At 40.8% G+C, this 13669-nt stretch overlaps 1 protein-coding gene across 3 annotated transcripts in view; it reads right to left on the reverse strand.

The window, feature by feature from the left end:
* Itga1 (integrin subunit alpha 1) overlaps positions 1-13669 on the reverse strand; it is a 166156-nt gene that overhangs the window by 47394 nt on the left and 105093 nt on the right. For all 3 annotated transcript variants that reach the window (XR_010063584.1, XM_039101763.2, NM_030994.2), the window contains 6 exon segments: positions 12207-12280; positions 11403-11547; positions 6964-7106; positions 3766-3909; positions 2212-2469; positions 14-144 (listed from right to left, as the gene is read on the reverse strand). Coding sequence is in view for 2 of the 3 variants with exons in the window: in XM_039101763.2 (XP_038957691.1) it covers positions 14-144; positions 2212-2469; positions 3766-3909; positions 6964-7106; positions 11403-11547; positions 12207-12280 (895 nt within the window). In the remaining variant the exon portion in view is untranslated.

The following is a 13669-nucleotide window of genomic DNA, read 5'->3' on the forward strand; positions in this document are numbered from 1 at the left end:
ATAGCATACATACCAGAAGAGGGCTGCTCCACCAAGGCCTCCAATGGTCACGTCAGTCAGACCGTCACCATTTAAATCCATCTCTCCGTGGATAGACTGGCCGAAAAATTTCAGGGTCTTGCCATCCCCACCTGATGGAATGCGCTGTGGAAATCCCAACAGACAGGTTGGATGTCAGAAGAATCCTTCAGAATAGTTCAGAATTGATCGGAGAATTTGGATAAGTGAATAAAGTGTAAAGAGAAGATCTGGAAACTTAGAGGGCCCTCGATGAAAGTGAGAGGAAATATCACACTGTTCCCTAGGGAGATGGTTCTTCCTACAGCACAGACTAATCAGGTCAGGGTTACTGACTCCAAGAGAGGGAAGTTGATATATAATGCCTGAATAACAGGTTCTATTTCTGTTTCCTTTTTTAATTCCAATAAGCATATATATATATATATATATATATATATATATATATAGAGAGAGAGAGAGAGAGAGAGAGAGAGCACACTGGAAACTTTGAAAACATCCCATAGATGCAAGAAGAACGAATGATTGCTTAGGTCAATTCAAACAATTGTCCTAAAAGGTCCATCCCCACTGACATTGAACATGGCCTCAGTGTAAGCAGGGCACAGTAAACATGGAGTTCTTGACAGCTCACCTATACACCTCGCCTTACATGGAAAGTGATCTTCCTATATTCATAGCTTCCTGCTTGTCCGAGCAGATAATATCTTAATAGAACCTGCTGGCAAGAAGACAGGGCCAACAGGCCCTTCCTAAGCTCTGGGGATTCTTTAACTTCCTCAACTCCTTTTAAGTGACACAGAGGAAAAAGTCAAAGAACGGAAAAGTGACACGCGGAATTATATGTCCCCTTGACTAATATTTCCATCATATTTCAGCAGACAAATCAGGAGATATGAGCCTGGTTAGCCCCCACGGAGCTGACACTGAATTTCTGGAAATGGCTGATTGCATCTTCGTTTGCTCCCGGCAAAGCATATTCCACTGAGAAAACAATCTAATGCCAACTCTGTCTGGCTCATTTTCTTTAGAACTGCATCCCAATTTACCACTGACTAAAAACAAATGCATCACTTATGGCAATTTATTCCGTCAAACAATTATACACATCTTTCTTTGCTTCAAATGCTATTCACTAAATGTGCAGGATTCATACTGAAAGAACAAAAGCAACGAGGTACAAGGACCCTCTCTGTGTGTTCTTTCTGGTTCACGGATGCTCCAGTGGTTAATTCTGCCTGCCATTAGTTAAGTTCGTAATCCTACAAAGACTTTTTAACAGAAACAGAGCGTTTGTCAAATGGACAGGAGTGTAACTTATTGTGTTCCTTATTAATGTCATTACAAAATTTTACATCAATAGGTTTTAAGAGTTCCGTTGACTGCAGAAATAAAAAAGACCATGGAAATATCAAAAGGAAAAGTTAATGTCTGCATTCTCTTTGTGGTTTAGATGCTAGAGAGAGTTGGGGCATATGTTGAAATGTAAGATATTTATCCATAATAGCTCATTGCTTATGATTATATAAAACTCCCCATTATTACTTCTCTTGTGTTTATGGTGCATTAAATATTTATGAATATTTAATGAATATTTTTCTTGTGTACTAAGAAATTAAATTTATAGATTAGGTCAATGAATGCGAAACTGCTAACTGCCCATAAATTTGAAACAAGAACCAAAGAAATCCTGCGCAGATCAAACTAACCATTCACATTTTTCAAGAAGTATTACTTGAGAGAAACATTATAAACCTCAGAAACCCATATTTATTTGATGAAAATATAAATATTAATTCATAATTATGAATTTAATATAATTTTGCTTAATAGCAATATGGGCACTGACTACAAAAACCCACCATCTCCTTTATAGACTAAACCACACTATTATCGCCCTCTTACTCTTAAAGATTAAGAACCTTATAACCAGGCATTATTTGTTTACTATTATTTTATGACTTCAAGTGATATCGTCCAAGAAGGCAGACAAATTGATACAGAAAACAAGCTAGGTAAGAGTATAAGCTACTAGCTAATTCTTCTAAGAAAGGATACAAGAGAAAAAATCATAAGTAGTTTCCCACGAGTCAGAATAGATTAAAACAGTAAATTATAAGTTATAGGGTAAGACAGGTGAGCCCACTTGGCGCGGAGGGCTAAGAAGACCCTAGAGAAACCTTGGGGCCTCACTTGTGCATACGCCTCCCTTATGGTCTTGCCACTGCCATGATAAATGTACACAGCTCCTGCGTGGTCATCTTCCAGCGGAGCTCCAATCACGACGTCATTAAATCCATCCACGTTGAGGTCTTTTACAGCAGCAATTGCTGTTCCGAAGCGGGCCCCGCAGGGCTCATTCTTGTTTTCTTTCGTGCATGAATTATCCTTCAGGGATGAGCAGCAGGTCTGCCTAATTGGTTCCAGGCTCATTTGATATTCAAACCTTGTCTAGAGAGAAGATAAACAGAATACTTAAAAGTTTCTCACACTGCTACCAGGGACGGGAGTGGGTTGGTTTCTTAAGTACATGCGCGCCACGGCAACCTTACGAAGTAACATTTGCATACCAACAGCAGACCTGTGAAATACATGAAAAGGTGGGAACGCCAAAGGAACCTGGGTAAGTAGACATGCTGAGAATTCCAACAGGCTCTTCTTGATGAAGCTAAGGGTGTAATTAGTCGCACGTTGTGGACTTCCTAAAGAAGGGAAAATTAAATCCTCCACTGTGTGCCTCAGCCCCGCTTCGCCAGTGTGTTTCTTGGCTAAGACTCTTTGTTCATTCTCCACCTAAGGCAAGGACCAAATTTACTCTGTTCAAAAAGCAAAGTTTTGAAAGCTGCCCGGAGTGGAGGGAAACATAGACACTGCTAGTAGAGAACATATTTTCTTGGGGGAAAAAATGAGAGAGAGAGGGAAAGAGGGAGAGAGGGAGAGAGGGAGAGAGGGAGAGAGGGAGAGAGGGAGAGAGGGAGAGAGGGAGAGAGGGAGAGAAGGAGAGAGGGAGGAGAGAGAGAACAATTTCTTTCCCCAAACAAACACACAGGAGAAAGCCAAGAAAAAGATAGGGTGAAAGGTATGCCATCTAGGATTTAAAATAATCAGTATGCAAGAAAAACTTAAACCAAAACAAACAAGCAAATCAAAACACAAGAACAAAAACCTAGCCACTGGCCAGTTTGTAAATAGCAAATATCCTTTTAATAAATAAGGTAAACATTACTTCACACGACAAATGATGTCTAAAATTAGAACTGAAATATTTATCTCTCTCCACCTGGCTAGAAGCTCCGAACCCCACTGTGTCTCCCAGGAAGGGCCTGGTGTCACTGCTATGAAGTTGCTTCTGGCTGTTGCCATGGTAACTATGGAGGCCCCTCAGCCTGTGCAGCCTGGAGCTTATACATAGGTTGTGAGTAGGATTTTTACCACATGAATGATATTTGCACTTGTGTTACTTAGCCTTCATAATCTGGTAAAATAAAAGGAACAAAACAAAACCCTATAGTAACAACAGAAACAAAACCCATATTCCATATGTTTAAGCAAAACATAATTAAGGTCTGAAAGTCATTAACTTGGATTCTAAATGTTTCTTTTGAAACTGTGAAATTGAATGGGGCTAGTAAACTTCTTAGATCTTTTTTTTTTTTTTTCTATGAGTGAAAACTATTGGAGCTGCATTAGTGGGAACTGAGGGGAAGGAAGGCATTTTCTGGATTCACCGACCTCAGATGTCATTACCTGATTCACAGCGTACACGTACACCTTGCCCTGTTCCTCTTTCTCTGTCCCCATGTACATGGGGGCCCCGACGAGAAGCAGATCAGTATAAGAATCTTTGTCGATGTCAATTGTTGTTAAGACACTACCAAAGTAGGAACCAATCTAGAACACAAAACAAAACAGCACGCAGGGATGAGATCTCAGAAGCTCTCCCCCCGGAAGCGGAAGTCTGCGATCTATAAATCATCCTGGTCTAGGAGAGACCTGGTGAGAGCTGGTGTCAAAGGCAATGAAAGACAGAAAATTGTACAAACCAAGTCTTCTCTAGACTGGAGGATGAAGTGGTCCTGACTTTGAGAATGACAAGGGGCAAAAGATTTCAGTCTAGGAGGTGGAGATGTGACTACTTTTATTTCTTTTGTGATTGTCAACTGTCCTGGTTTTCCCCACACATCAGACCAGCACTACCTCAGTGAGGTTTGTGTGTGTGTGTGTGTGTGTGTGTGTGTGTGTGTGTGTGTGTGTGAGAGAGAGAGAGAGAGAGAGAGAGAGAGGGAGGGAGGGAGACAGAGAGACAGAGACAGAGAGATTACCAGACGTATTCTGGTTTCATCAATGTGGAAATATGGTAACGTGGGAAGGTACAATAAATGCTAAATGTGTGGAAGCAGCTGAGTCCTCCTGCAACAGTGCAGAGTACGCTGTATCTTGACCTCTAAAGAGTGCTTACTCCTCAGTGGCTAAGCTGTGGCCCTGCCGCTACAAGGAACAGCAAAATAGAAGATTGTAGGGACTCTCTCCTCTTGAACAGCATTTTTATGAAAAAGACCTCTTTTAGCAAAGAACTGGTATTGTGCAATCTAAATGCTTAAAGCACTTTTCACGTATTGGCCTGCATTTACTACTTCACATTCTTGGTGTTTCTCTTACGAATATTCCTGTGTAAGTGTATTTTTATCTCTGTGCTTATAATTCTGCCTCTGTGCCATATATATAACTTTTTTTTCTTGGTGGTGTGTGAGGGATTGAGACAAGGTCTTTTTCTGTAGCCCAGGCTGTCCTTGGACTTGTGGCAAGTCTCCTGTCTCAACCTCAGACCACTAAGATTATAGGTGTAAGTTACCATGCTCACCATAGATGGCACTTCTCCATCCCTGCAAGCTCCTTTCTCTCCTCTCACCCCCTAAACTCTGTCCTGTCCTGAAGGGCAGACCTGTGCTGTGTCTGGATTCTCGTGGGCTTGATGAAGACACTTGGGCAATGCTTTTGCTACTTTGCTGCTGCACACTGACTGTCTCCAGGATCAGGCTCCAGGCTGCTTCTAGAAATTGCTGGGCATGAATATGAGGAGGCATTTTTCCAATGTTCTTTCAGTGACTTGTTAAGGTACCACCATTTCACAGATATTTGAGAGATTTACAACTTTTAAAAAATTTTAACTAATTATAAATAACAATAACAATGATAACAATAAATGACTGTAAGGCCTCCCTCTGTTGGATATTCATTTCTAGCGTCAGTGTCTTCTGGAGCTGAGTGTGAGCTCAGGAGCTGCTCAAGTCCACGGATTCCCACTTCTTCACTCTCAGCCCCAGCTTTTGTCATTAGAACTTGTGTTGTCCCAGGGAACATGTCTAAGTATAATAATGTTCTTAAATCACCATAACTTCATGATCTTCTAATCATGGAGCAACATTTTGTTGTTTTGTTTTTCAGTATCTCAGGCTCAAAACAGAAAACTATTGCTTTAAAAAAAAATCACCTGGCGTTCTCTCGTACTTGCATATCTACATTTCTTTACATTCCCCTGTCCTTGCATGACATCTTCAGAATGCTAACAGACTTGAGTTGTCGACAACAAAATATCAATTTTTCCTATTCAGCTTCTCTTATACTCACTGATTTCCATCTCTTTTACCTCTTCCCATTCAATTTCATGATATTAATTAATTAACCATTTTAGGTTTTTTGTGTGTCACCTTTGAGCTACAATAGTAGCCTACTTTATTGTTGATGAGCTTATGAGGTCTAGCGAATTTAGTCAGTACTAGTTAGTACAAATGGCCAAGTTAATAAAAATGCTTTAGCCTGAATACGAGACTACCTCTGATCACTCTGAGATTCCTCCGGAGTCTGCTGATGACAGTCTCCCTGCATTGTGGAGCGATGTTGATGCAGGTGAAAACTTTGGTTAGGATGTGACATTCAGGCTGAGTGGAATGGGAAGTGAACTCTGTGTACTTAATGGGACTTCTCTGACTGTGGCGGCTCTTTGCAGACCCCCTGTGAATTATGGCTATGCTATCATAAAGGACACTGGTCCTCTGGGTCATAGGGCTGTAGCTCTAGGGATGCTTGTAGGTCCACTCAAGGTGACTCTCCTGATACCTGGGCTGCAGCTTAGAATGGCTGCAGCCAGGACTCCCACAGAGGAGGAAGGTGTCTCTCAACCATGCCTATTGAAACCTGAGCAAATCCTGCCCACCACATCCTAGCAAATGGTGGGATGATGTTTGTGAATCCTTTCACTGTGAAAGGCTTAGAAAACCCATGCAACTATGAAAAAGAAAAAAGACAAAAGTCACTCAAGGTACTATTCAATCCCAACCACTGAATAGCATAGACATATTTTTTTTAATCTAAAGCACTATAAATATTGTCATTTGCCTTTTGCATGTATAGTTTCCCAAACAATTTCTAATATTTAAGGATATTTTAAAGAATTTTCCAATTTCACCTGTGGCATACAGTTTCTCTTTACCTCCAGCATGATCTGATGTTTTGAGTTGGCTAGTTAAAATTCGACAAATTTAGTCTTCCAAAGACTGAAGAAGTTCTTGTCTGTATCTTGTCTCTCCTTTTGAAGTCAGCCATGTTTATCCCATATGAGCTTCCTGTACCAATCATAACTTAAAGCTACCTTTCTACCTTCTGAATGCACAACACAATCGGCACTTCTATGCTTCTTGATGATTTAGCTCTTAATATTTCTTATATACCCTGAATACAACTGCTTCAAACATCTATGGACTGAACTTATCTACCTCTACTTCCTTCCATGTGAAACGCTTACGACGTCTGCTACTTCACACCCCTCCAGAGGATCCCATGAAAGCCTCTTCACAATGGATTTTGAATGTTTTGGCTTAGAGAACATTAGTCAAAAGTTACCCAGAGTATGCAGAGATGACACAGGACGATTTATTTCAGGTTTACCTGCTCTCCGCCGAGTGTCTGCAGAATGTTGATGTTCCCATCCTCCATCTTGTAGATGACGACCTGGCCCGTATGATTGTACCGAGGCTGCCCAGCGATGTAGAGCACATCTCCAGGGATGGTGGCCGAGTTCACTGTGTAACCTAACCAAAGAGAAATCCAACATGCGTACCTGGACCCATCGGGGCCTATGTCATATATCAAATTGCTTTAAATGGTCATGCTAATCATTTTTGTATTTTCTTGTACTGTATTGGTGAAACGTCTTTACTGCGCTCCCGTTTCCACTGCAACTGAACAACTCTGAAATGATGTTTCCCCCAAGCACAGTTTTTCATTGTTTAGAGATGCAAATGGTAGAACAGTGATGACAGAAGGGGGAAGAAGGACCCTACATGCACTTATGTGCAGTCTTGCACACTCATGTTTAGAGATGCAAATGGTAGAACAGTGATGACAGAAGGGGGAGAAGGACCCTACATGCATTTATGTGCAGTCTTGCACACTCATGTTTAGAGATGCAAATGGTAGAACAGTGATGACAGAAGGGGGAGAAGGACCCTACATGCACTTATGTGCAGTCTTGCACACTCATGACTACTCGAAAGCCCTCCAGTCACCACTGTGGAGCAAACTAATTCTATTTCATTTAGATACAAGGGTCTGTACTGTCCACCTCAATAGGTTTTTATTTGTTTGGTTGGATGGCTTTTTTTCAAGACAGGGTTTCTCTGTGGGTAGCCTGGCTATCCTGGAACTCGATGCGTAGATCAGACTGGCCTCAAACTCAAGAGATCTGCCTGCCTCTGCCTCTTTAGTGCTGGGATAAAAGGTGTGCACCACCACGCCTGGCTAGCACTAATACTTATTTCTGGGTGACAGAAAACTTAATCTCTTCTTGCATTTTCTTCCCAAGGTTTGAAACTGCAGTTTTAAGTGGTTGAAGGTCTGAGCTGTGTTATAAAGGGATCGCATTTACTTCCTAGCTACGTATTGACGGGGTTTGGGTAGGTTCCATTACTGTTTTGTTTGTTTGAGCATTTTTTTTGGATACACCGTTTGAGATGACAAAAGCCATTTTGAAGGCGTTTTTTCCTTCCTTTGAGTATTTTTGACAATAAATGTCAAGCGAAGGATTACTGGGTCAATGTTTTCCTCCTTGTTAGCTGCATTGTCAGGTAGAGTGGCTTCCAGAATATTCATTCTAGGGTTATTCTGTGAACAGCTCTTTGAGAGACATTTGGTCCCATTAAACTTTCACAAGTGTTGAATGTGAGAACTGTGATTTATATCTATGGATGCTTTGATGGTTGTTAAGTTATCTGACAACAGTGGATCTCTGTGATTTTGTCGTTTTTTTTTTTTTTTATTTAAAGCTGAGGGGTTTTTTTCACCTCTATCACCCCATTTTTAATGCTCTGTGAAATCTTGTTTTCTTTTTGCCTACTTTACTTTCATTTACGTGTATTTTATGTTGACTTTGCTCATGAACTTGGAGATGTTCTTTCTATTTTCCTTTTTCTTCCACGTCACCCCCACTTAAGGTTTAAGAGCACACTTTGTCCTACATTGGTCAGAATCATGTGGATGTGACAGGCGCTCATGCATGGGTGGGTTTTGATCATGAGACATGTGTGCTCACACACTCACTGCAGGTGCCTCTGTTGATTCAGCTCACTCACCGAGGAATACGTAGACAACTCCCAAGTCTGGCATTACTGTATACATTTTTACATATGTGCAACTAAATTTCTGCACCCTTGTTGGGATCCACCCTGTTTCTAAGGCCTTGGACACACCTATAAGTCCATCACTGCAGAGATAGGAGAATCCACTGCAGATAGAAATCACCAGGCACATTCGGGAAGGGTTTTCAGATACTCATAACTTGAGGGCTTCGGAAGTTTCTCAGATGTTATTAAATGTTTTGAGTATCTTGATATTCATGATTTTGTGGGGAATTCTAGCTCAAATGCACAGCCAACCGTCTCTAGACATCAGTTATGCCACTTAAGAAAAGAGCTTGTATCTGGCTTTAAGTCAGATTATTATTATTATTATTATATCATCATCATCATCATTGAGGGAAAAAGTCTGTATTTTGTATCTGTAGCAAATGGAGCTGAATCAATGGGTAGTGCTCAGTACACACGGGCTTGGTCTCTGCAGAAGGAAGCTATGCTCTAAGAGCTAGAAGCAGCTTGTTACTGGTGTAGAAGACATAGTAATCCAGGACATCACAGAGGGCTAACTGGAAGAGACCATACTGTTAACTTAAGCCATATTCTGCTGTAAGGTAATAATTCTACTTTTACACAGATAGCATGTTTATATAAGAAGATTTGTGAGGCATGTTGTCCTTTTATGAATGCTGTTTTTGGACCAGCTGTTTTTGGACCAACTTCATCTTTAAAAAGAAAGAGTGTTGTGCACTCTCAATGTCCTGGAAGAAGCATGAGCTCAGGTGATGGACGGAGAAGGAAGTGTATGACTGAGCTGCATTGGGTGACTTTACCTCACTTCTTGTTTCCTTCAGTTTGTCAGGCATGATTAGAACACAGCACAGCATGGATGAGGAGACAGGGAGTGCAGGCTCACCTGGGTTTTCACCACCAAACCCGCTAGCTAAGCAGGTATGGAGGCAGGTTATGAGTGATAAGGAAATGGGTGGGTGACTCTATCCTGAGCCCCTGCTTCGGTTCACACTTCCTCCCACCCATTGATTAGCACTTGCATTTTCATAGTGCTGGTCTCTTACTTTGCCCCCTTCAAAGACTTCAAAGACTTTCACGGCCTCACTAGTTACCTTCCACCGGATTTCAGAACAGCCAGCTCCGTCTCTTTGTAAGTTTATAATCACCACAATGACATATTTGAAAGCCTTGTTTCAGATAAGAAATAATATTTGAGGGTAGGTTAGGGGAAGCATGTGAAAGACATCTTACACATGCTAGATGTCTGTTGGCAAATATCTTAACATCTTAACTTTTGACTAAGGTAATGAAATGAACAGAAAATACATTAGTATACTATAGAGTGCATATGCGAATTTCTTCCTTTCCTAAGCATAGAGGAGCCATAAATATGCACATCTATTTACATATATTTGTGTATATACGTTGTCAACTAGTATTTTTTCCAGTTTCATTGAATTGTAAATGATAAGAGGGGTCATATAAAGAAGTAAGGCCATTTTAATGTTTTCTCACGTAAAGTGCAGTCTTTAAATTTTAAATTATTTAAGTATGCTTTAATCAACAATCAACTCAAACTTTAAGGAATAACAAATGTAGGACTTGGTTTGTTTAAAGAATTTGATCATAGAATCCTAATCCAGAATACCCAAAATACTGCCTTGTTAAATTAATAACTAGAATAAGTGACTATGGAGAGAGTAGTGATCATGTCAAACACATTTGTGCTCTTTGTTCTGTCTTCATAAACACCTACTAGCAATAGGGTCAATGTCAGCGACAGAAATAATATTTAACATAACTCTATAGGCTTTCTACTGATGCTATAACACAGCATTATAAATTTGATGGCTTATAATGTCCATTCCAAATGCCTTATGTATAATTGTGGAAGCTAGAAGGCCTCCATAGCTCACCCTAGACTATAGTGAGAAGCAGGAAGGGCTATGCTCCTGTCCACAGGCTGTGGAGAGCTCACACTTCTTTGTCCTTTGTAACAGGGATGACCTATGTTCCCACGCCCGCCTTCTTCATTTCAGCACTGTATCTCTCTGACTAGCTACATACGGTCCTATGTCCCTCTAAACCCATCTTGGAAAGACTTTTCTGCTTACATCACTTCACTATATTGGACTATGGCAACATATCCAAGCATGATCTACCTCAGGATCCTTCACGTATTTCCAGTTGAAAAGTCCTTTTTGCCTTATAAGGTAACATAAATAGGTCTAGGAGTTAGGGCATGGACATTTTTTTTTTCAGGCTAAGGTGAATTTCTGAACATACTGTGATCCTTCCTATGGCTCTTTAAACACGCGATCACCTACCTTTCATAGAAATTATACAACGTCATTTATTATATATGAAGGTAAATATCCTATAATTGTTCTAGGATAGAGAGAAGGTAAAACTCGTTCTTGATCCCAAGGTATTTTACATATAACGATCTCACAGAATCTTAGTGTATGAGGAAGCTGAGTTCACCCCCACGCCCCTCTCTGTCATTTCTCAATTTTAGCCTTTAGCCCTCCAGGAGAGACTGCTCATTTCTTCATTGTTTCTCATCCAAAACAATGCCCATTGTTCTGCCTCATGCATTTTGCTATTTTTTAATTTGTTTAATATATTTGGCACAGCATAGGCACTCAGTGTTTGCGGGTGCTTTCCCAAGTGTCCCAGAGTCAGGTGTTTTGGTGCAGCGAAAAGAAGACTAGTGTAAGCACCAAGGTTGCACCCAAGACTTACCTAAATAAGAAGCCAGAGGCTCGTTCATCTTGGCGGGCTCAGTTTGAAAGGTGGTGTTATGAGGGATGACCATCTGGTTAGCCTTCTGCATGACCACAGTTCCGTTCCAGTCATAGGCTCCCACCGCTCCAAGCATGACCCAGTCCTAATGCGTGAGTACAGAGGGCAATAAAATGGTATGGGCAACACTTATGTAGCATTAGTAATATGATTCTAAGTCATATGTATATGAAATAGTTCAGAGTGTTTTATATAAATTAATTCACTTAGTCCTCACAATAACTCTATACCAACCCAATATTACAATGCCCATTTTATTGAAAGAGGAAGCTGAGGCACACTATGTCACTGTCACACTGAGATGTCCATGACCACGAGTCTACTCTTCTTGCCTTCCTACACTTTTCTGAGTACAAAACAGAAAAAAAATAATGAAATTACAAAACAAAATATCCTACATTTTAGTCTTTTAAGGACTTTTAGCATAACACAGCCTTAGCCTCCTGCATTTTAAACAAATATCTTAAGCCTTTCATTTCCTTAGCTACACAGATACATTCAGCAGAGCTCAGACAGTCTTGTTCACGTCTATCAATTGGTAAAATGGAGGAGTGTGTGGAGAATGCTCCTACTGAGAAGACTGTGAGAATCCATTTTCCCGTTTGGCTTAGACATTGACACAGGGTCTGCAGAGCTGCTCCCACCATAAACTTCAAGGCCATCGTATACAACTGATGCCTGGGCATTGCTTGGGAGAGCTAAACTTGTACAAAGGTATTTCTTTCTAGCATATGGTCAACATACCTGGGAGTAGTGAGCACTGAAGCCAGTCTGAGACATTTCCATCTCAAATGAAGCTGCTGACTGGTCAGCTGTCGCTGGAAGTATAGGGAAGATGTCATAGTAAGTGCCTAACAATGTCTTTTAGGCTGCTATTGACCTGCTGGAACCCGCAGATTGCCTAGAAGAACTATGGGACATATTGGGAAACTCTCAGCCATGTACTTCTCAAGCAAAACCCCTAGGCAGGGTTGTGTAGAAGACAACAGCGGTCAATGAATGGACCTCTTTTCTCCTATTCTGACACATTGGCCTTCTGTCCTTGCTAAAGGAATGTTGGTCTACTGGCTTGTAGAGCATTTTTTTTGGTCATAAAAATAAGTTTAAAGTAACATAATTTTAGCAAGTCATCCTATCAGTTCTATGCTGTACTTGCCTATGACTCCATGGTACTTTGCGAAACAGAATTACTACAGTAGAAATGAACTGTTTTGTCTACTTGACCTGGGAACCCCACAGAGCTGAACTTGATACCTTAAAGGCTGAAAAGCCCTTCACTCATTTAAAGAGATTCCCAACTCAATATCGCCACCTACATACACCCCAGCGGGGATCCTTTCTAGGTACCACGGTGTGATAGTATCAAGGATACGAGCTCACGTTGGTTCTGATGCTGCATGTGGGGCTCATTCAGCTTAGGAGGTGGCTTTCTCACATAGCTCCAGGTTGTGTCCCATCTAAATCTATATTTTTAAAGGAAGGTTATATTAAAAAAAAACACCAGTCACTCAGTGTTTGAAGCTCGTGGCTGAAATGCAGACAACATAGAGCATTGATTGGAACTGTACCCTTCTCAAAATATTTATAGAGCAGAAGCCACAGTTTCCTGGGGGAACTGAGCGAATGTTGGTCTACTTGCTTCCAGGGAGTGACTAGCTTATTTGGTCTTAAAAATAAGTTTAAAATAACATAATTTTTGGCCAAGTCAGCCTGTCTGTCAGCTGAAGCATGAGAACCATTAGATTTGTGAAATTAAACAGGTTTACTATTTATTTACTGGCATCGAGGTACAAAAGACACATCTGTCAGTGAGTTTTTTATAGGGCTAGAATAAATGTGGCAATCAATCAGGAATCTGAACGTATCATTTAAAGCTCCATATGAATTTACCTTTAAATGACTAAGATGCATCTTACCTTGAATTACAATGTGTTTTTGATACATACTGAGTTAAGCTATTTCCATGGTTTTTTTACAGGATGGACAGCGAACAACAGAGTCGTATGTCTCAGCACCCCCCTCCCACCAACACACACACCCTTTTGCTGATGGCTGTGTTTTCAGTTGAGGACAGAGAAAGGAACTACGTAGCCTTCTCCACAGTCCACAATCATATGCGAGTTTACTTTTAGCCCTTCCCCAATAGACAGGCTCACTGAGAGTAAACCGCCCACTCTGACCCTGTTTCCAGTTAGGAGTGTGAGCCT

This window comes from Rattus norvegicus, chromosome 2 (assembly GCF_036323735.1).
Source record: "Rattus norvegicus strain BN/NHsdMcwi chromosome 2, GRCr8, whole genome shotgun sequence".
Classification (NCBI taxonomy): Eukaryota; Metazoa; Chordata; class Mammalia; order Rodentia; family Muridae; genus Rattus; species Rattus norvegicus.